Below are 20,923 nucleotides of genomic sequence, written 5' to 3' on the forward strand. Positions count from 1 at the left end.
CCTACCCTGTGGAAAGTCCAAGGTCCTCCCCCCTCCGTCCATATCTAGGAAGGTGAACATCCAAACTGGCTAGGCTCCCACAAAGCCAGCACATTAAGTAGGATCAAAACCCCGTGCCATTGTCCTTGGCTTCTCAGCAGCCCTCATTGTTCGCCATGTTCAGACAGTCCGGTTTTATCCCATGCTTTTTCAGTCACAGTCCAGCTGGCCTTGGTGAGCTCCCAATAGATCAGCCCCACTGTCTCAGTGGGTGGGTGCACCCCTCGTGGTCCCGACTTCGTTGCTCATGTTCTCCCTCCTTCTGCTCCTCATTGGGACCTTGGGAGCTCAGTCTGGTGCTCCAGTGTGGGTCTCTGTCTCTATCTCCATCCATCACCAGATGAAGGTTCCATGGTGATATGCAAGATATTCGTCAGTATTGCTATAGGATAGGGTCGTTTCAGGTTCCCTATCCTCAGCTGTCCAAGGAACTAACTGGGGACATCGCCTTGGGCTCCTGGGAGCCACACTAGGGTCAAGTCTCTTGCCAACCCTAAGGTGGCTCCCTTAACTAAGAATTGTGTTTCCGTGCTCCCCTATCCAACCTTCCTTTATCCCAATCATCCTTTTTCCCCAAGTCCCCCCAATCCTCTCCTTCTCCCTTTTCTATCCCCATCTCCCCTTACTCCCATTCCAACCCACCCCCAAGTTCCCAATTTTCTTCCCGGCAATTTTGTCTACTTCCCATAGCCAAGAGAATAACTATATGTTTTTCCTTGGGTTCACCTTCTTACTTAGCCTCTTTAGGTTCACCAATTGTAGACTCCGTGATCCTTATTTATGGCTAGAAAGCAATTATGAGTGAGTACATCCCATGTTCATCTTTTTGGGTCTGGCTTACCTCACTCAGGATAGTGTTTTCTATTTCCATCCATTTGCATGCAAAATTTGAAAAGTCATTGTTTTTTACCGCAGTACTTTCAAATATCTTAGAAACAGAACAGTTATGCAAACAGGTCATGGACTCTTGAGTTTGCTTTATTACAAAACATTTGTCATTAAACATTGACATGCAAATAAGAATATTTAATATTTGCTTTTACTATCTCTATTAGATCAGAAGTTCAGAGTGGTCATTTAGTGCATCTGCCTTGATCAACTCCGGTTATATTTTAACTCTAGGCCTTTTCTTGTTAGATATAAGGATAAGCGATGACACGGGACACCCTGTGAACAGAAGACGTTGATGTCCCAAGATGACTGTGAAGTGGATGTCTGTTCTGCTGCTCCTGCAGATGAGTTGCTACTTAAGATCTGGGAGCTGTGGAAAGGTGTTGGTATGGCCAATGGAATACAGTCACTGGATGAATCTGAAAACAATACTGGATGAACTTGTACAGAGGGGTCATGAAGTAACAGTTCTGAGACCTTCAGCTTCCATCTTTCTTGATCCCCAAAAATCACCTGGTCTGAAGTTTGAGAGTTTTTCTACATCTATCAGTAAAGATGATCTGGACAAGGTTTTCACAATGCTTGTGGATGTGTGGACTTATGAGATACCAAGAGATTTGTGTTTATCCTTCTCTCCTCTGGTACAAAATGTGCTTAATGAATACTCTGATAGCTATCTGAGTCTTTGCAGAGACACCGTTTCAAACAAACAACTTATGACAAAACTACAGGGATCCAAGTTTGATGTCCTTTTCTCGGATGCCATTGCTCCCTGTGGGGAGTTGATAGCTGAACTTCTCCAGATCCCTTTTCTGTACAGTCTTCGCTTCTCTCCTGGCTATACAATGGAAAAGTACAGTGGGAAATTTCTAGTCCCTCCCTCTTATGTACCTATAATTATGTCGGGACTAGGTGGTCAAATGACATTCATGGAGAGGGTAAAAAATATGATGTGTGTGTTTTATTTTGACTTTTGGTTTGAGACATTTAACGAGAAGAAATGGAGTCAGTTTTACAGTGAAACATTGGGTAAGTTATGTTTCTTCTCAGTAGCTCAATAACCTTAATTTCACAAGTATTTAAACCTATAGTCATGTACAAGAACTGCAAAATGCAGCTGCATTTTATAGGTGATCAAATGTAATATGATATTAGCTAACAAACTCACTATAAAGGCTCATATTATTGATGAAAGAGAAGCAGATACCAGACCTGATAGAGGATATTCTGCTGAGATACAGAGCCACAAAGAGAAGCAAGTCAACTTTTTAAAGTGGTTCTTTACTCATTTTGCTGTAATTTTTAATCTATTCTAATAAGTCACTAGATAGTTAACCAAATCATAATTAATGTATATTAAGAAATGAAATGTTTTACAGTTTCAATATGTATAGAACATTGAAGAAATTATTTTCTCTTGCATAGGCAACTATCTTTATTTAAAACGAAACTTTGGGGTCTGAAAACAAAACCAAAAGGTTAAGGGATTGTTTTCTGTTCATTTTGAGTATCTGAGTTCTACTCCTAGCACCCAACCAGGTCCAGTGTTTCAAAACTGCCTGTATGTTCCACTTCAGAGGAACTGCTGCCCTTTTATGGTATCTGCCGATTACTGAATAAATTTAGTATATATTCAATAAAAAATATAAATTTTAAAATATTTTCCTGTATTTCCTAAAGAATTTCTTTACTCTTGAAAGATACTATGTTAGTTCACAGGCTTAAAAGTGGAACTGGGGTTTCTACCAACACCATACATTTTTATTGTGTACTTTCCCAACATCCATGTTTAAACACTATGGAAGCAAGAATACTCACAGATAAGGTCTGTATTTTTTGAAGTCCTGTTTCTTATTCCTCTTAAAAAATATTTCATAGGTAAAATTGGCCAAAATTTCTGTTCTCATAATTTCTGAAAATATTGTGATAGTTTTTGTAACATAAGTATTATTAAATGTCTTAATATGAAACAACAGTAGAAGCACTAACCAGAAATTCAACCATTCATAAACTTAAAGCCTCTTTAGCAAAACAAGGAAGAAGGACTAGCTACAAACTGCAAGGTCCCAGGGGATGCCTGGCTATGGTACATGGAGTGATGTGACTTTTAGACCTAGAATGTGTGTTTATATTTGCACTGTTCCTTTTAAAGATGTAGAGAGGAGTAAAATGTGTGCTCTTTAAATAGTGGCCAAGTGGGTATTACAATAACTATTTCAAGTTAATGTAGAAACATTAGTTAATTTTTTCAGTAGCTTAAAAAAAAACCCAATCTGGCATTTATGTGTATTATATGATAAACAAATCATTACACTGAAAATTATGTTACATATCAATAAACACTGATTTTTAATTGCACATGTTCCATATCAAGCATATATTCTTCCATCATTTAAGGAAATATATTTTATATTCAAATGACAATCATTCAACTATTCTCCTTTTCACTTGCTCATTTCTCCTTCTAGGAAGGCCCACAACCTTAACTAAGACAATAGGCAAAGCAGAAATGTGGCTCATTAGATCCTACTGGGACTTGGAGTTTCCTCGGCCAACCTTACCAAATGTTGACTATGTAGGAGGTCTCCATTGCAAACCTGCTAAACCATTGCCGAAGGTAAACACATTCTTTTTTATCTGATTTTTTTATTTTTATATCTATTCTTTTTTATTTGATTTTCTTTCTGGTGAACATGATTCTACAGCTTTCATCAGATTTTTCTACCAGGGATAGAGATATAGGAAGTTGACTTAAGCATCCTGCTAAGTAGGAGGTCAGTAAACTTAAGATAGAATGTGATAGACCTGGGAAATATTCTTATCAGTGAATTAAATTATGTCAGTTAATGTACTTAGGTGGTTAGCAATTGGGTAAAGTCCTCACCAAGCAATTATGAGGATATATGTTTGAATCACAACACGCAGGTAAAAAGCTGGTTGTCCCAGCACAGTACAATGGCATTAGCACTGAGGTTGTAGAAACAGGTTGATACTGGGAGCTTGCAGGCCAGTAGTCTGCTAAAAAAAAAAAAATGGTAGGATTTGTGTTCCATGTGAGACAGTCTCAAAACCTATATTGAAGACTGGTGGAAGAAGACATCAAAATTTAATTTTTGGCATCTATGTGCTGAACAGAGGCCAGGAATCTCCCCAGGAACCTGACACACACACATACCTATCCACACATATAAACACACACACGGGCAGAGATACATAAGTACACATAAATATATACGGAAACACACACACATATACACACACACATACATGTATAAAGAAGTATGTACAATCAAACATATGCAAACAAGCACACACACATATAAACACATGACAAAAGACAGAGAAATTAAGTTATTTAAATTCATCAATCATAAACTGCTCATGACCAAAAGTTATGAATAACATATATCCTAAGGAATTGTTTGATATCTGAACAAACAGAACAGACATAGTTTCTCTCCAACCAGTAAATTTTGGATGGTAACTTTGAAGATACCCTATTCATACACAATATCAGAAAATTATTATATACTATATGTTTATCATGATGGAGGAAGATCATTTGCCTATGTGTTACTTTCATTGGTTAATAAAGAAACTGCCTTGGCTTTTGATAGGACAGCAGCTTAGATAGGCAGAGTAGACAGAACACAATGCTGTGAGAAAGAAGTCAGTGATGCAGCCACCATGGAGCCAGCTGCCAGGTCAGACATGCTGAATCTTTCCCGTTAAGCCACTACCTCGTTGTGCTACACAGATTATTAGAAATGGGTTAATCAAGATGTGAGAATTAGCCAATAAGAGGCTGAAACTAATGGGCCAGGCAGTGTTTAAAAGAATAAAGTCTCCGTGTAAATATTCTGGGGATATACTAGCCGTGCCGGAGTCGGGAGAGACAAAAAGCAGGAATACCCGAAACACCTTCTACATTATCAAGCAGTTATGATTGTTTTACAAAGAATCAAAACATTTTATTGATCATAGTAAGAAGTTTGTGAAAAATACCTCAATGTACATACTATAACATAAATATTATTTCATCAAACACTAGTTAATAATATTAAATCAGCCATTATAGGAGAAAAAGAAAATAGCAAGGGAAAAAATAACAACCATTTCTGTAAGCAGAAACTATGTAAATGTAGCAAAAATTTTTGAATGCTTATAGAATATGCTTACTCTCCTGAGTTTTAGTTTTACCAGGGGAAAATATTTAGAATATCTGTTGGACAGTGTGTGAGTATAGTTTGGGTGGATGACTGTGAAGTTCAAAATCTTTGATACTGTCATGTTGGTCTTCTGTATGTTTTAACACCACTATACTAAATATTCCTAGAAACACTTCAATTTTTATTCTCTTAGTTCTTTCATAAGTGATTATTCTACAACTGTATTTTGTCATGAAGTAAATTCTCTTCACAGGAAATGGAAGACTTTGTCCAGTCCTCTGGAGAGCATGGTGTTGTGGTGTTTTCTCTGGGGTCAATGGTCAGCAACATGTCAGAAGACAAAGCCAATGCAATCGCATGGGCCCTTGCCCAGATTCCACAAAAGGTGAGGGAAAGCAGTTCATGGGAGGTGACTATATACTAACTCTGTGAACGTCCTTGAAAGGTATGATTATAGAAATGATGGCATGGAAGGTAAAGTTTTAAGAAAGCTTTAATTTCCCTTAGCCAAACAGATATTCACAACAGATGCTTCAATGTTGCGGAAGGTGTTTTTGACTGAGAGTGACTTGGATATAAACACAGTGATCAATGTGGGAACATTCTGAAATGCTGGCATGATGATTTCATTGCTTTCAGGTCTATGTAGACATAGCCAAATTCTTCAGAGTCACTTGTTCTATTTGTTGATTACTTAAAGTCCCTGCATACATTAGATTTTCAGGGGTGAGTTAATTTGTATTTAGTATTTCTATCAGAATAATAGTAAGCAAGTGTTGAAAAAGCTTGAAATGCAGCATGACTCTGCATCCTAATTTTGAAGTAGGCCTCTTCAGTTCTCAGTTGAAAGGGCCATTTAAAGGAGGGGAGCCTGGGCTCACCAACTGTCAATCAAAGTACATGTTTGGCTAATTGAAAGAAAATGCAATAAAAGAAAAAAAATTATTTTTGGGTTGGCCTACCAGTATTTTTCGGAGAAATCTCTAAGGAAAACGTAGAGACAGGTGCTTCCCTCACAGTGATGTCTGCATCATAAAAGATGCTCTCCACTCTGCTCTTAATCAGTCAGAATGAAAGTCCTAACACACACAAGGAAGAAGTAGGGAGCTTGTGTCTATGACACTACACAATATACAAATGACTATTTTAATTTAAAATCAAATATTATAATTCTTCCGTTACCATTCAGGGCATGTTAACCAGGAGGGTCCCACAGGTACGGACTGAAGATGAAGGGAAAACCAGGCAGCCAGGTCAACTTTGCCATATTAAATAAGCATCTTAGCAATTTGTCCAAAGTTTGAACCTAACAAATCTAAGCCCACCCAAGTGAAGGCCTTCCTCACAGGGTCTAAATCATTTGCTGCATAGTATTAACACATAATAGGGGATTTTGTCATGTCTTGGGTTAATGCAATCCATTAATATCAAAACTGAGATCATTTATGATTGAATGAAGAAACGGAAAACAAAATGTATCTTATTGTGGGGATGAATAAGTATAGTAAAAACTATTTTTTACAAATAAAAAACTAGTGAAGGCCAACAATAGCTGTCTTTAGTTAAACCATGCTGTAAAGCTCCCATTGGCCACATGGTGGCATTAATATTTCAAAAATCAATCAACCATCTTCATTTAGCATATTATTTTTAAATACAAAACCAGGAGAATTCCAGGGAGAAATGGGGGACTCTATGTGCCTTTTTTCACTGCTCTCTTATGATCTTGTGAAGATCCTGTATCTTTTCCTAGTGATTTTTATATAATTTTGACTCCTATGAAATACTAAGTCATACTTATGACACATTATACTTGGGAATATGGGCCCATTAATCTCAGGCATCTGTTTTCCTAGTCTTTTTCATTTTTGACAACCCAAACTTTCATTAGAATTTTGATTGTGGAGAACGGGTATCATTAGTTGTGTGAATAGAGAGCTCTGCATGAGTCTGTTGGAGAAAGCCTCTTTACCAAAATTAATCAGAATACGAGTAACACAGTGCTGGAGTATTTCCATTATGTCTTGTAATTTTGTAGCATTCTGTTTAGTCTTTTAGAACTCATAGTTCCCAACCCTATTAGGGTTGAATTTACCCCCCATAACAAGCCATCCAGGTGGCCATTATTCTATGGTTATAATAGAAATATCAGTCTCATCAGTCTCATCATAAGTAAATAATACTGTAAACATTTTTCCCTTTACTTTTAAGTCTAATGATGGCTTATCATTTTCCTTTAGTAAGGTTCTTAAATCTACATAGTCTTACTTGTCCTGAGTCCTTGCTCACATAGCATGTTCCTTTGTGAAAGACTATATAGAAAACAGTAATAATTGCAATTTTCCTTCTGCTTAAACGACCAATTAGTAGGCACTGTATTCGTGACTGCAGTTTCCCCTGTTAAATCTTCATCAGTGATTTCTGTGTGAACTATGATTGCATTATGGATAAACTACTGCAACCCAATAGAAGTCTAACTCTTTGAGGAAGTATAAGTCCCCAATATTCTGTGTGTTACCTTAAAGGACGTTGAAGAAAGGAAACGGCACTACTTAATGGCAAGGACTACCAATAGCAGCAATTTCTTGAATGACATCTTGAAATGAAAGACTAGTTTGATTATAATCTGAAGTCTGGCATCAATGTTGTCATTTTTCCTTAAAAGCCTCTAATTTTGTGGGTCCCATAGGGGACCTCTAAACATATTTTCCTACTATTAGCTGGTATTGTTTTGTTTCCAGGCAATGTATTCCCATCATTATCAAATTTGGTTCAACATTTCTTAACCCAATGTTTTCCTTACTTGCATATAACCTGGAACTCATTGAATCTGAACATACAAATTTAGGGGAAATTTACTTTGCTTCTTCAAGTGGCCACTTTACTAACATCTATTTTTTTAATGCATAGAATTTTATACCAGCTAATTTTGCTCTTTGTTTGTAGATCCCTACATTCTGAAGTTAATTAACTTCGGAAAATCCAGAACATTTTCTATTTTTCTTTGAGGCATGATTAATCCTTGGCAATCTTTATCAACATTTTCAAAAGCTAAGTGTTTTAATAATAATGTCTTTTTCTTGATTTTCCAAAGCATCTTTAAGTTTCTCTATGAAATCAGCCATAAGGCACAGAGGGACTTTGTATTTTTACTACTTTCCTAGACCTGAAGTCATATTCCATATCAGCTAAATCCAGGAAGCCATAGCTACATCTCTTATGTGGGAGAGTGCCGATATCTCAGTGGGGACCTCGAATTCCGTGCACCGAGCCCCTGTGTCTGCGATCTGTGCGCTATTACCCACTTTGCAAGCTTCGGGCAAGGAAGCTGGAGGTTAAAATACACAAACCCACACAGACAGAGAGACAGAGACATGGGTCATCCTTGAATTCCCCAAGAATGCCCTCTTTATCGTGTTCAGGGGTAGATTATATAGAGATAGCCCTGCCTCAGCCAAACCCACCAGAAACCATTCTCCTCCCATCAGGAACTCCTGAAGGCCTCGTGCTCAGGGCAGCTGCCGGCACTCAGATCAGAAATTCAGGATCTGAGGTCTCACTACTCCCAAAAGGAGAGAGCTGTCAAAAGCATATTAAGCAGTTGATACCAATCTACCACTCTCTGTCAGCATTTCATATGTGATATTTGGGATTACCCCAGTCCTAGCACTATAATAATTTAGGGGCTTTCTCTGCAAACCACACTTGCTACTGAAGAAGTTTGAAAGGGCTAAAAACCATTTTAGCAAATATATAAAAGTCATACAGCAACCATTGTGCATTATTTTTCCAACCAAAAGATTCATAACTACATGGAGCAGTAGATCCAGAGAAAGCACAAGCCTTCTTAAAATATTCCATTTTATCCATGTCTAACCCATGCTAAACACTTCTATTTTGTTGAAATTCCAGTGAAACACAAAACTGAGCTCATGAGGCCAGGGAGGAATTGTTAAATTAATTCCTTTTTCTTTCATGCCCTACCTTGTCTAGCTTTTTTATGAGCTCTCTGAAATCCTAGTCAATAATTAAAAAGAATGCAAGATTATGTTGATTATCAGATTCCTTACCTTGTGCTTCAGGGGTGCCTTTAGGCACTACAGGAAACATTTTTTAAGGAAACTCCAAAAATTGAGCTGAGGGAGCCATCACCTGCATAATTAACAGTGGTGCTGTATTTCCTTTGATTTTACCTACACTGGGAAATTTTCCTAGATTTTCTTTCTTTCCTAATTTTAAGTTATTGTCATCCAGTTTATATTCATGCTTGGAATTAGTCATTTCTTTCTCATGATGAATAACCTCCTTATCTTCATTTAGTATTTTATAATAGTTTAAATCAATTCCTAGGCGACTCAAATTAAATGGGGATTTATTCCCCTTACTTATATGCCTTTCCAATATTCATTCAAACTCTGCCAGATACTTATTCATCCAAAGCACTTTCTCCTGGAAACTTGGGGTAATAATCATAAGCAACAGTTAACTCTAATCAGAGAATCAGACAATGTACAGTCTGAGGGTTAAAAGGGTCATATGAGCAAAATCACATGAGATGAAGTTATTTACGGTCAGTACTACAAGCCATGTGTGACAAAAAAAAAAAAAGTTTTTCCAAAGAGTCTTACTTAGGTTTTCATTGCTCTGAAGAGACATCATGATCATGACATCTGTAATAAAAAATACACTTAAATATTGTAGGTCATTTAACCATTATCATCATGAAAGGAATTATGGTTACCATGCAGGCAAATACGATGCTGGAGCTGAACATGCTACATCTTGCAAAAAAAAAGAAAGTCCAAGGTTTGATTTTAACAAACAGAAGCCTGAGGAGAGCCTCCCTCACAGGCTCTAAAACCTTTTCTGCATTGAATAGACACATAATAGGGAATTATGTCATGCTTTGAAATGAATAAATTACAGATATCAGAGTTAAGCTTCTTATGATTGAATGAAGGCAGAGGAAAACCAAAATGTACCTATTATCAGAATGTATATGTATAGTATAAAAGCAATCTTTTAAATGCAAATCTATTAAAGGGCAATCTTTAACATTATCTATCTCTAGATAAATCAGACTGTAAAGCTCCCATTGGCCACATGGTGGCAATTACATTTCACAAGTCATTCAATCATATCTATTTGCCTGATTATTTTTTAATTATAAAACCAGGAGAATTTCAGGGAGAAAACGAGGTCTCTATGTGCCTATTCTTCACTGTTCTCTGTCAACCTTGTGAAGAGCCCATATCTTTTCTTCAGAAACAGACCAGACAGGGTCACTAGATTTTATATAATTTTGACTCTTATGAAAAACCCAACTCATGTTTATATTCTTGTCCACATGGGAATACAGGTTCCATAATGCCTTATAACTCTCCCTAGTCCTTTCATTTTCAAAACTCAAAATTTGTTATTTGCAATTCTGATTGTAAATTTGACTGAAAGTCACACTGAGTTAAGCGTGGGGCAAAGAAACCTCAATGCCCATCCCACAGTGACATACTTTCTCCAGCAAGGCCACACCTCCTGATATTGCCACTCTCTTAGGGGGCCGTTTTCTATCAAAAAACAACAGAAATGCACAAAGGGCAGTTTAAACTTTATCTGGATGACAATAGCAAGCGGTAGTGGTTAACCTGAAATAGACCCACTCATATCTGTTATACCTGGAAGGAGGGTGAAACACACTTATCAAAACAATCTAGCATTTTGAAGAAACAGATGTCTTGTTTTCTTAGAGTTCTTCTTAAGCACTCAGAATTCTGCGCATGTGACTTCATTCCTGGATCATGTTCCAAAACTACACTATGCGAAATTATTCCCTGGATGGGCCAGATGATTCCATATTTCTATTGGTCAACACAATGGCATTGTTTTGAAGAACTTCAGACAAGAGAGAATTTTTGATCAGGAATATTTGTCACGAATAAGTAATAAAAGATTAAAAACTTGACATTCAATGAAAATAACATAGAATGGGTGAATAAAAGTAAACCCCCAAAAGCATTTAAAATATAATAGTGTTAAGAGTAGACTATTAGAACTGTTAAAATGTATTCATATAAATAATGAGTTACTAATAATGTACCACACTTCTCTGAAATTGAATTATATCACTGTAGGAGGATAGTAAATATTTTGTGCATCACTAGCTATCTCATTTGTCTAAACATCTCTGATTAGAAAAATGATGATTATGTTCATCTTGCCTGAATGTAAAAAAAGCACAGACTCTGCTGGCACAATCTTCTCAGTATGTCTAGAGGTCTCAAAATTTACCCTTTCTGATGTCTTCATCCCTCTTAAGCGAGGTATTTACCTATGTTATATTTAAACATATAAAGATCTATTTTTAACAGTTTCTATTTTTGAAATTATAATACATTTACATCATTTCTCCCTTTTTGTTATTCCTCTAAACCCTCTCATATCCATTCTCCAAGCTCTCTTTCAAATTCATAATATCATTTTTTGAATGCTGTTACATACACACATGCACATTATATATATTTATATTCCTAAATATAATTTATCTAGTCTTTATATTGCTAAATTTGGTTCCAGCAATAAAGATGATCTAATCTTTAACAGGTTCTTTGGAGATTTGAGGGCAAAACACCAGACACCTTAGGATCCAATACCAGAGTTTACAAATGGCTCCCCCAGAATGACCTTCTAGGTAAGACTCTCAGAACAAAACTCTCCTGGTTGACTTCAAAATCCTTCATATTATACTTGGTGAATGTATTATTTATTCAAGATAACAAGTTCTGGTATGCAGTTAGTTGTTTTTAATACTCAATTTCTCTTAACTACCATATACCTCATGTGTTCAACTGGAAATTAGAACTTCATATTTCAACTCTCAAGTCCAAAGCAATTCTGCAAAATATCTCTCTGGAAATTTAGTTTCTTTTCACTCTGAGAGAAAAAAACATTTCACCAAGGTTATGAGTATTAGAATCTTCACATAGGTATTCATGGGATGAGAAGTGAGGGGAAACAGACGTGATGTGATAAACTAAATTAATAAAGTGAATTAAGTAAAATTAATTTTTATGTAGAAAATCTCCATTCAGTTCCTGATAGTGCACATTCCTCATTTCATGTCTAAGACTGCTAATTAATGTCAACCTGAATTCATGTTATTCTAGGTCATCCAAAAACCAAAGCCTTTGTAACTCATGGTGGAGCCAATGGAATCTATGAGGCGATCCATTTTGGAATCCCTATGATTGGCATTCCTTTGTTTGGAGAGCAGCATGATAACATTGCCTACATAGTAGCCAAAGGAGCAGCTGTTTCATTAGATTTCAGAACAATGACAAGGTCAGATATACTCAGTGCCCTGGAGGCCGTCATAGATAATCCTTTGTGAGTATAATCTTTTAAAATATATATGTTGTTATTTGTTTATCATTAATTATGATTCTTACTGAAGGCCAAAAAATAATGGTAAAATTATTATCCTAATAATTTTGAAATAAAATATTAAATTAAATAAATTATCCTAAAGGCAAAAATAATGGAAGGTACAAATTAGGGTCTGATTTAGTGTCATAAGTTTTTTTCCTCTTTTTGTTATTACTCTTTATTTCCATGTTGTGCTTTATATTTCTTTTCTATGTAAATCATACTTTTCCTAAATGTGTAATTCTTCAACTTAATCCTCCAAACAGCTTGTTCCACAGACATATGCTACCTGCTTTGGACGATTTTTATTTTCAATTCTTTTAGTAAAGTAATTGGTCAGAGTTTAAGGATAGTATAAAACTTAAATAGCCAATAAGTGAAGTGAAAGGGAATGTTGGATAGAATAGCCATTTATTTGTTCTTTACCACCCAGACCAGAAATAATCACACAGAAACTATATTAATTAAATCACTTCTTGGCCCATTGTCTCTAGCATTTTATTGGCTAACTCTAACATCTTAATTTAACCCATTTCTATTAATCTGTGTATCACAACTCAGTAGTGGCTTACAGGCAAAGTTTTAGCACATCTGTCTCCAGAGTCAACTCCATGCCATTTCTCTGACTCTGCCTTCTTCCTCCCATGCTATAGGCCAAGCCAGTTCTTTAGTCATTAACCAATAAAAGCAACACACAGACATAAGGACCTCCAACACCATTTTCCATTTTCTGTTTAAACAAAAAGGAAAGTCTTAACATAGTAAATTACATTTAATACACTAGTTATCAAGAAAAAATTATAGTGGTGTAGGAGGTCCTTGTGTTTCTGTGTTGCTTTCATTGGTTAATCAATAAAGAAACTTCTTGGGCTAATAGGGCAGATCTTAGGTAGGCAGAGAAGACAACTGAATGTTGGGAAGAAGGGCAAAGTGGCAGATGTCATGATTTCCTGCCTGAGATGAATGCTGGTTAGAATCTTCCTAGTAAGCCACAGTCACGTGGAAACACACAGATTAATAGAAATGGGTTAAATTAAGATGTATGAATTAGCCAATTAGAAATTAGAGCTAATGGGCCAATCATTAATTTGATGAATACAGTGTCCCTGTGATTATTTCAGGTGTAAGCTAGCTGGGTGACCGAGACAGAAAAAAGTGACCCCGTCTCTAAATATTTCCCCTTTTCTGTTTAAAAAAAAAAAGGGAAGGCTTTAACATAGTAAAATTACATTCAATAAAACAGTTCTCAAGTAAGAATTATAGTTACAATTTTTATATCTACTTTATCTTTTATCATAACTAAGGAAAACTATAAGGATAAATTCTTCAGCTCCATCAAAGACTCCAGAAGGATATGACATTATATAAGTAATCAGGAGGCGCTATGTAAGCAATTTCTAAAACTGTAGAATTGAAAGGGACATCTCATTGCCTGGATAGTCACCCAAGGTTCTTCTGTATTGTTGGGGCATCTTCGGCCTACAGGCCCATAATATCCAGCAGACTTTTTCATGAAGCAGGAAATCTTAAACATACTCCTGCCTATATTGTCAGTTTGCCAGTAACGTTCTTCTGTGTCCTGTAGAATGTCTAAGAGACTCTTTCATGAAGCAGGAACGTTGAAGAACCATCTCACGTTTAGTCAAGGTCATCAGTCATTTCTCTGCAGGTCCTATATGTCTGTTTATATGGCCATGAAGAGCAGTTTCTTGCCCAAATGACTGACACACTTCATAAGGAACCTCTTTGATGCCCATGTTCCTCTTGAAGTAGTGTGTGCTGCCAGGTGTAGATGTGTCTCATTGTCATGAAAAGTCCTTATTTTTTAAAAACATTTAAATGCCATATTATACATGTCTCTGAAAGATTTGAAGAATACCTAAATGAAATTATATATATATATATATATACATATATATATATATATAAACCTAACATGACTATAAACTTGACTATTATAGATGACTATCAAGTAACTTATATTTCTTACTCATACATTACATTTTTTAATGAACAACAATCACAATGCCTTAATCAAGAGCAGAAATATACACATAATGCAATTGACCTTAGCTTTGAATCAATAAAACAAGATCCATACCAATGCAAATCTCTATTAATTATCCCCCTTTAAATATAGAGAGACATTTATAGATAATATTTAGAAATTTGAGTGTAGTTTTTTCCCAAACTGCTTCCTACTGTTTATTGGACTAAATAATTTTTGACGGGTGTTCAAGGAAACCTTTTATGGGGTCTTGGTCCATCAACCACACTAGTCTGGAAGTAATCCACAGGTTATCAGCCTCTGTGGAAACAAGAGAAGAACCCCTTTTCCAAAGCAACACATCCTTAAACGCAAATTTGGAAGTCATGGTACCTTTATAATATACATAGCAGCTTATACAATGAAATGTCTCTCTGTACTTAGCTCTTTATAGTAAAAAAAAAATTCAAAGAAAACACAATAATATACATAATCCAGACTCTGTGAATTTTCCATTATCATTACGTGTCTTATTTTTTCTTTACTCCTTTTATTCTATGATTGTCTATACTCTGTCTCTTTAAAGACTTTGTTTTTTTATATGATTTCCTTATTTTACAACTTTCTATAATCTTTTCTTTTTCTCTCCCAAGGCTACATGCATTTATTGAACACTGTGACCCATTTCGATATCTTTTATTTCTGAATCTGTCCTTTTTTTGTATCTATAATTCTTTACTGTCCAGGAGTGCTTCTTAAATTGCTAAGCACTTCTTATAACTTAAATTGTGCAATTACTATGGTATATATGGTAATACCTACTTCTATGTCCAGGCTAAAACTCAAGCTGCACAATTACTATGATGTATATGGAACTTCCTATTTGCTTGGCACAGTCCAGCATGGCAGAGCTTTTTTGCTGCTTCTAAGAGCCAAACCCACAGACCCATTGTCAGGCATACAGCCAGTCCATGCTGACATTAAGCAAGTTGCAGCAGTCTTTTCACAAACACCATCCAAATGTTCTATCTCCCAAAAGAGCCAGACGTCGTACTGGAAGTAAGGCCAGAAAGCTGGCATTTCAAAATGTTCGCAAATGAATCAGAAAAACCTCTCTTAAGGGAGCTGCAGCACACTGTCAGCAAACAGCATCAAGCTGTGTTAAACTCTGCATTTTTGTGTCTAGAATTCCTTTTCAAGCTTTCTCACATTTTACCTAGATTTTAGTCCACCGCATTGACACCAATTTGCTGAAAAGGAGAGCTTTTTGTTGGTTCCCAGCCATTTATACCAGAAATAATCACACAAAAAGTGTATTAATTAAATCACTTCTTGGCCCATTAACTCTAGCTTCTTATTGATCACTCTTAGTTATTAATTTAACCCATTTCTCTTGACCTATATATTACCACGAGGTCGTGGCCTACCAACAAAGTTTCAGCATGTCTATTTCCAGGGGTTCATGGCATCTCTCTGACTCTGCCTTCCTTCTCCCATCATATAGCCTACCTTTCCCTACCTCATTATTTTTTCCCTGCTATAGGCACAAAAGATTTATACATTAACCAATAAATGCAACACATAGACAGAAGGAACTCCCACACAATTTCCCCTTTTCCAGATATAGACATGCTGGAACATTGCTGGTAAGCCTCTGCCACGTGGTGATATAAAGATTAATAGAAATAGGTTAAATTAATATGTAAGAGTTATCCAATAAGAAGCTAGAGATAATGGGCCCAGCAGTGATTTAATTAATGCAGTTTCTATATGATAATTTCAGGTCTAAGCTAGCTGGGTGACAAGGTAACAACAAGCAGCCCTCCTTGCAACACTGAAATGCTAGAGGTGGTACCAGATATCATACACCTAGAAGCCATAGGAAAATATTACAAAAGAGAATTTGAATGTTATAAAAGAGATAGGTAACTTTTATAAAAGTTGTAACTTCACAGTGTCTGTGCTTACTGAAGAGTGGAGGGTATTTATCAGATACTCTTACTTTCTGCAGAGACCAGCAGAAGATGTGGATTAACTGATGTTATGGTATTTTTGAAAACAGATTGTCAAATTGAGTGTCTCAGGATGGCTTACTGAGGAATGTTTGTGTACAAACACACACACAGAGACACACAGAGACAGAGAGAGAGAAAGAGAGACAGAGAGAAAGAGAGACAGACAGAGAGAGAGACAGAGAGAAACTCCAGGGACAGTAGAAATAACTGGCACACATTTGCAATTCAGGCTTGAGGTTTTTCGTCAACTGAAGAAAATTAAGAGAAAATAAAAGGCTTATTCAGAGTTCTTTCCCTAGAAAGAATCTTCCCTTTTGCTGAATAGAACAACCATTTTCCTTCAAATACAATGTGCATGGTTTCATTTCTTTTAAAAATACTTATTTATGTTTATTTCATGTTTACAGGTGCTTGCCTACACTATGTATTCAGATCAAACATGTACACATTGTTCCCAACAAGAACACAGAGGGTCTCAGATGCCCTGGAACTTGACTTACATATGGCTGTTAACCACCATATGGGTGCTGGGTATAAAACCTGGGTCCTCTGCAAGAGCAGCAAGTGCTCTTAGTCCCTGAGCCCTCTCTCCAGCACTTACATGATTTTCTTGATGACTATATCATACAGTTTTAGTAATTTACACTATTCCCACTTCCTAAACAAGACACGAAACAAAAATCAAGGAAGTTTAAGGATGCTTCTATGGTAGGATATACATTGCTGAAGAGACACTTCATACTTATAAGTATGTTTGACTTTGTTATTCCTATTTCTAGAAAAATTTCAAGGCAAAGGAAAAAGAACAAGAATATAGATAAAATCAGATCTCTAATTCTTAAAACACAAAGTCAAATTATTTTTACCATTACATTTTCTAGTTCTTTTGATAAAAATCATGGTGTCTAAAGTCATTTTAAATGTCAGTAATGTATATAAAATAGTCGCACATTGTTGGTGTTAATGAATCTATAACTTCATATCTACCAAATAAATACTTTTTGAAAAAAATACTTCAAAAAGCAAAAAAAAAAGGTTGTAACTTTCTACATTGAAATAGCATAGATATTGACATAAAAGTAAGTGTATGGTTAGATATTAAAATATGAAACCTGTCTTTGGATAAATTTAAATAATGAAAACTTATTATTATGAAGCAAATTAACATGCTGATAATTATTTTTCTTTGATTAAAAAATTCATTTGGAAACTCTCTCCAAAAAGAGATTTTTGGAAGAATATTTCTTTCCAACTTTCAGCATTACTTCAGTACCTATAAAAAATTTGTGTGGAGATAGGACCAGAGCGAAATCTACCTCTTTTCATGTTAGCATGGCTACTGGTGTCATCCTTATTCAGATTTTTTGGAAGAAGCTGCTTGTTTGTTCCCAGTCACTCAGACTCAAAATAACCAATCAGAAACTATATTAATTACAACACTTCTTTCTCTATTAGCTTATGCATATTTTTTGTTATTCTTGTAACTTAAATTAACACATTTCTGTTAATCTGTGTATTGCCATGTGGTTATTGCCTACCAGTAAACGCTTGCTAACTATCTCCTCCAGGGGCTGCATAACTTCTCTCTTACTCCACCTTCTTTCTCCCAGAATTCAGCTTAGTTTTACCTGCCTGGCTCTGTTCAGTCCTGTCTTGGACACAAGTCACTTCTTTATTAAGCGATCTTATTCACACAAATTACTGTGATAATACTATGTAATTATATTTAATGTTTACACAAAAAGATCCACATAAAATACTTCTTTGGGGACTTATTTGGTTGAGAACAACTATAGATGTTCTACTTATTCTGATTTTGTTAGAGTAATATGTTTTTGAGAATGACTATAGATGTCATACTTATTCAGATTTTGTTAGGGACCTATGTTTTTGAGAATGAGTTTAGGTTTCATACTTATTCTGATTTTGTTAGGGACCTATGTTTTTGAGAATGAGTTTAGGTTTCATACTTATTCTGATTTTGTTACGGACGTATGTTGTTAAAGATGATTATAGGTGTCATCATTATTCAGATCTTGTTTAGGTACTCATGGTGTTGAGACTTCATGAGTGTAGTTTCAAAGAAACAACTTCACAGCAGTTCCCTCTGGCTTTTAAAATCTTTCAATCCTCTCTACTGTTTTATACCACAAAAGCTAGTTTTCGGGTAGAGGGATGTCAAGTCAGCTACAGCAGAGAGGTCTCTGGGCTCTGCTTCCGAATTGAATGCTCATTCAGCAATAGAAACTTACCTTCCACCTTTGCAACATCAATAGGCTCTATGTTTAGGGAGTTTCTTTGAAAGACTTGGCCAACCTCTTAAAAAGGATTTTTGTGTTTGGCATTGAGGTTAGTGTAAGGGGCTCTTTGACTCTTCGATTGAGCACCATCAGTCCAGAAGAGGAAAAGATCATTAAAATTATATATGTATATTTATACATTAAATTGTATGTGTTATGGGAGATTTGATTAAATTATTAATAGTAAAATTCTTCATGGCTTTTTCTAAAAATTTTATTGCTATTTATTACTGTCAGCCCTTCTTTTGCATTAACCTTTCTCACCCTTTTCTCAAGAGCTTCCACTGTTCACATTTCATAACCAGATAAGTTACAAATTAAATTTTAAATAAATATAACATGCATACTACGAAATGATGATTATTTAATGAGAATAAATACATAATTCTCTCATTTTGCTTTATAAATAAAAAGACAGTAAGTTACCATTATTACAATTGCTACTTTTTTAAACTGACATCAGAGTTATGACTTGTCTTTATAACCCTTCTCCTTTATATGCTCATCAATAATTATTTCAGCATTATAATCGAGTACACCTTGTGTTCGATCTTCAGTGTGAAATTTTTACAACTCATACTTCTAAAATTACAATGCTAACAGAAAATGAATATCAATAATAAGAGCAAATATTAGGCTTGAAATACGGCTCTATAGATAAGCAAAGGTCTACCCTAGCAGAGGACCAGAGTTCTGTTCCCAACACTTACATCAATTGGTTACAAACAACTGTAACTCTAACTCCAGCAGATCTCATAGCACACAAACACACACACACACACAAACATATACACACACAGTTTACACACTTTACACACATACTCCCTCACACACATATTTAAAAGTAATAGCAAAAATTTATTGTGATTATACTTTACAATAAAAATTATAAAAGTAATAAAAAAATTCAATAGAGTAACAGAGAAGAAAATTATTTTTCATATTAATTTTATGAAATATTTGATGACCTTAATTAGAAAAATGTAAAAACAATGAGAAGAAGCTATTAGAGTTAATTAATAAGAACAAGGACACATTAGTTATTAAAACCACTAATCATTGATATATGTACCATAAAAATCTCTTTTCAATCTTTATCAAATTTACGTAGATATGCACCACTATGAGGACTCAAGTGATTTGCCTTCTACTTATACATCCTGACATTAGTAAACATTTTGCACACAAAATTTGCTAATAATTGCTTATCGGTAACTGAAGCTTTATATACTCAAATAATATCTCATTTTGATTTATTTTGTATTTAATACTTAGCTATCTCTAAACTCTACTTTAGGAATATTTGATCTTTATTATTTTTTTAAATGCTTAATCTGGCATGCTCAAGGAACTCAGACATGTCCCTGAAGCTCTTCCTTGTCATGCACATGAAACAAAATATATTTTCATTCTGTATGGTGTGACTAACTTTAATGTTTACACAAAAGTTTACACATGTGCATTTTTTATTTCTGTAAGTTAATGTCTGTTTTCCTTCTGCCAGCTATAAAAAGAATGCAATGTGGTTATCAACCATTCATCATGACCAGCCCATGAAACCGCTGGACAGAGTCATCTTCTGGATTGAGTTTGTCATGCGCCACAAAGGGGCCAAGCACCTGAGGCCACTTGCACACAACCTCACCTGGTTCCAGTACCACTCTCTGGATGTGATTGGATTCCTACTGGCCTGTGTGGCAGCCATAGCTTTCCTTGCCATAAAATCCTTCTTATTCATTTATCGAAAGTTTGTAACAACGGGAAATAAAATGAAGAGAGAGTAGAGCTCATTGAGAAGGCACATGAACTCCATTTCAGCATTGTTCTAGATTATGAACGGCCTTCTGAACATTCACTGATCACTCTATCAAGGCATATCTTCATTAGAGGGGAAGGGAGAAATAATGCAATTATATTATAATCTCACAAAATAAAAGACATAATGAAAAAAAGCTGAGCAAATGATAAGGAACAACCTAGTAAGCATATTTCCTCTATAGTATCTGTTTCAGTCCTGCATCCTGAGTTTTTCCTTGAACCTCTGACCTATATTTCCTCAAGAATGGACAGGGAGCTATGGCATGAAATAAACCCTCTTCTTTA

General features: G+C 35.5%; 1 protein-coding gene across 1 annotated transcript; it reads left to right on the forward strand.

Moving 5' to 3' along the window:
* Nucleotides 1-1,221: 1,221 nt before the first annotated feature.
* On the forward strand, nt 1,222-20,605 carry LOC121460722 (UDP-glucuronosyltransferase 2B17-like). Its single transcript, XM_041671206.1, has 6 exons — nt 1,222-1,959; nt 3,399-3,547; nt 5,353-5,484; nt 11,697-11,784; nt 12,260-12,479; nt 20,325-20,605. Exons 1-6 carry the CDS (start codon nt 1,236-1,238, stop codon nt 20,602-20,604), a joined length of 1,593 nt encoding a protein of 530 aa, XP_041527140.1. The 5' UTR covers nt 1,222-1,235; the 3' UTR covers nt 20,605.
* Nucleotides 20,606-20,923: the final 318 nt, after the last annotated feature.

This window comes from Microtus oregoni, unplaced genomic scaffold, assembly GCF_018167655.1.
Source record: "Microtus oregoni isolate MIOR12 unplaced genomic scaffold, Mior012 000021F_ref0000039, whole genome shotgun sequence".
Classification (NCBI taxonomy): domain Eukaryota; kingdom Metazoa; phylum Chordata; class Mammalia; order Rodentia; family Cricetidae; genus Microtus; species Microtus oregoni.

Excerpts from the sequence above, each read along its gene's own strand:
- LOC121460722 (XM_041671206.1), top strand. The coding sequence starts at position 1,236 with ATGACTGTGAAGTGGATGTCTGTTCTGCTGCTCCTGCAGATGAGTTGC. Across the intron at positions 1,960-3,398 it reads GTTTTACAGTGAAACATTGG|GAAGGCCCACAACCTTAACT; the intron begins GTAAGTTATGTT and ends TTCTCCTTCTAG. Across the intron at positions 12,480-20,324 it reads GCCGTCATAGATAATCCTTT|CTATAAAAAGAATGCAATGT; the intron begins GTGAGTATAATC and ends TCCTTCTGCCAG.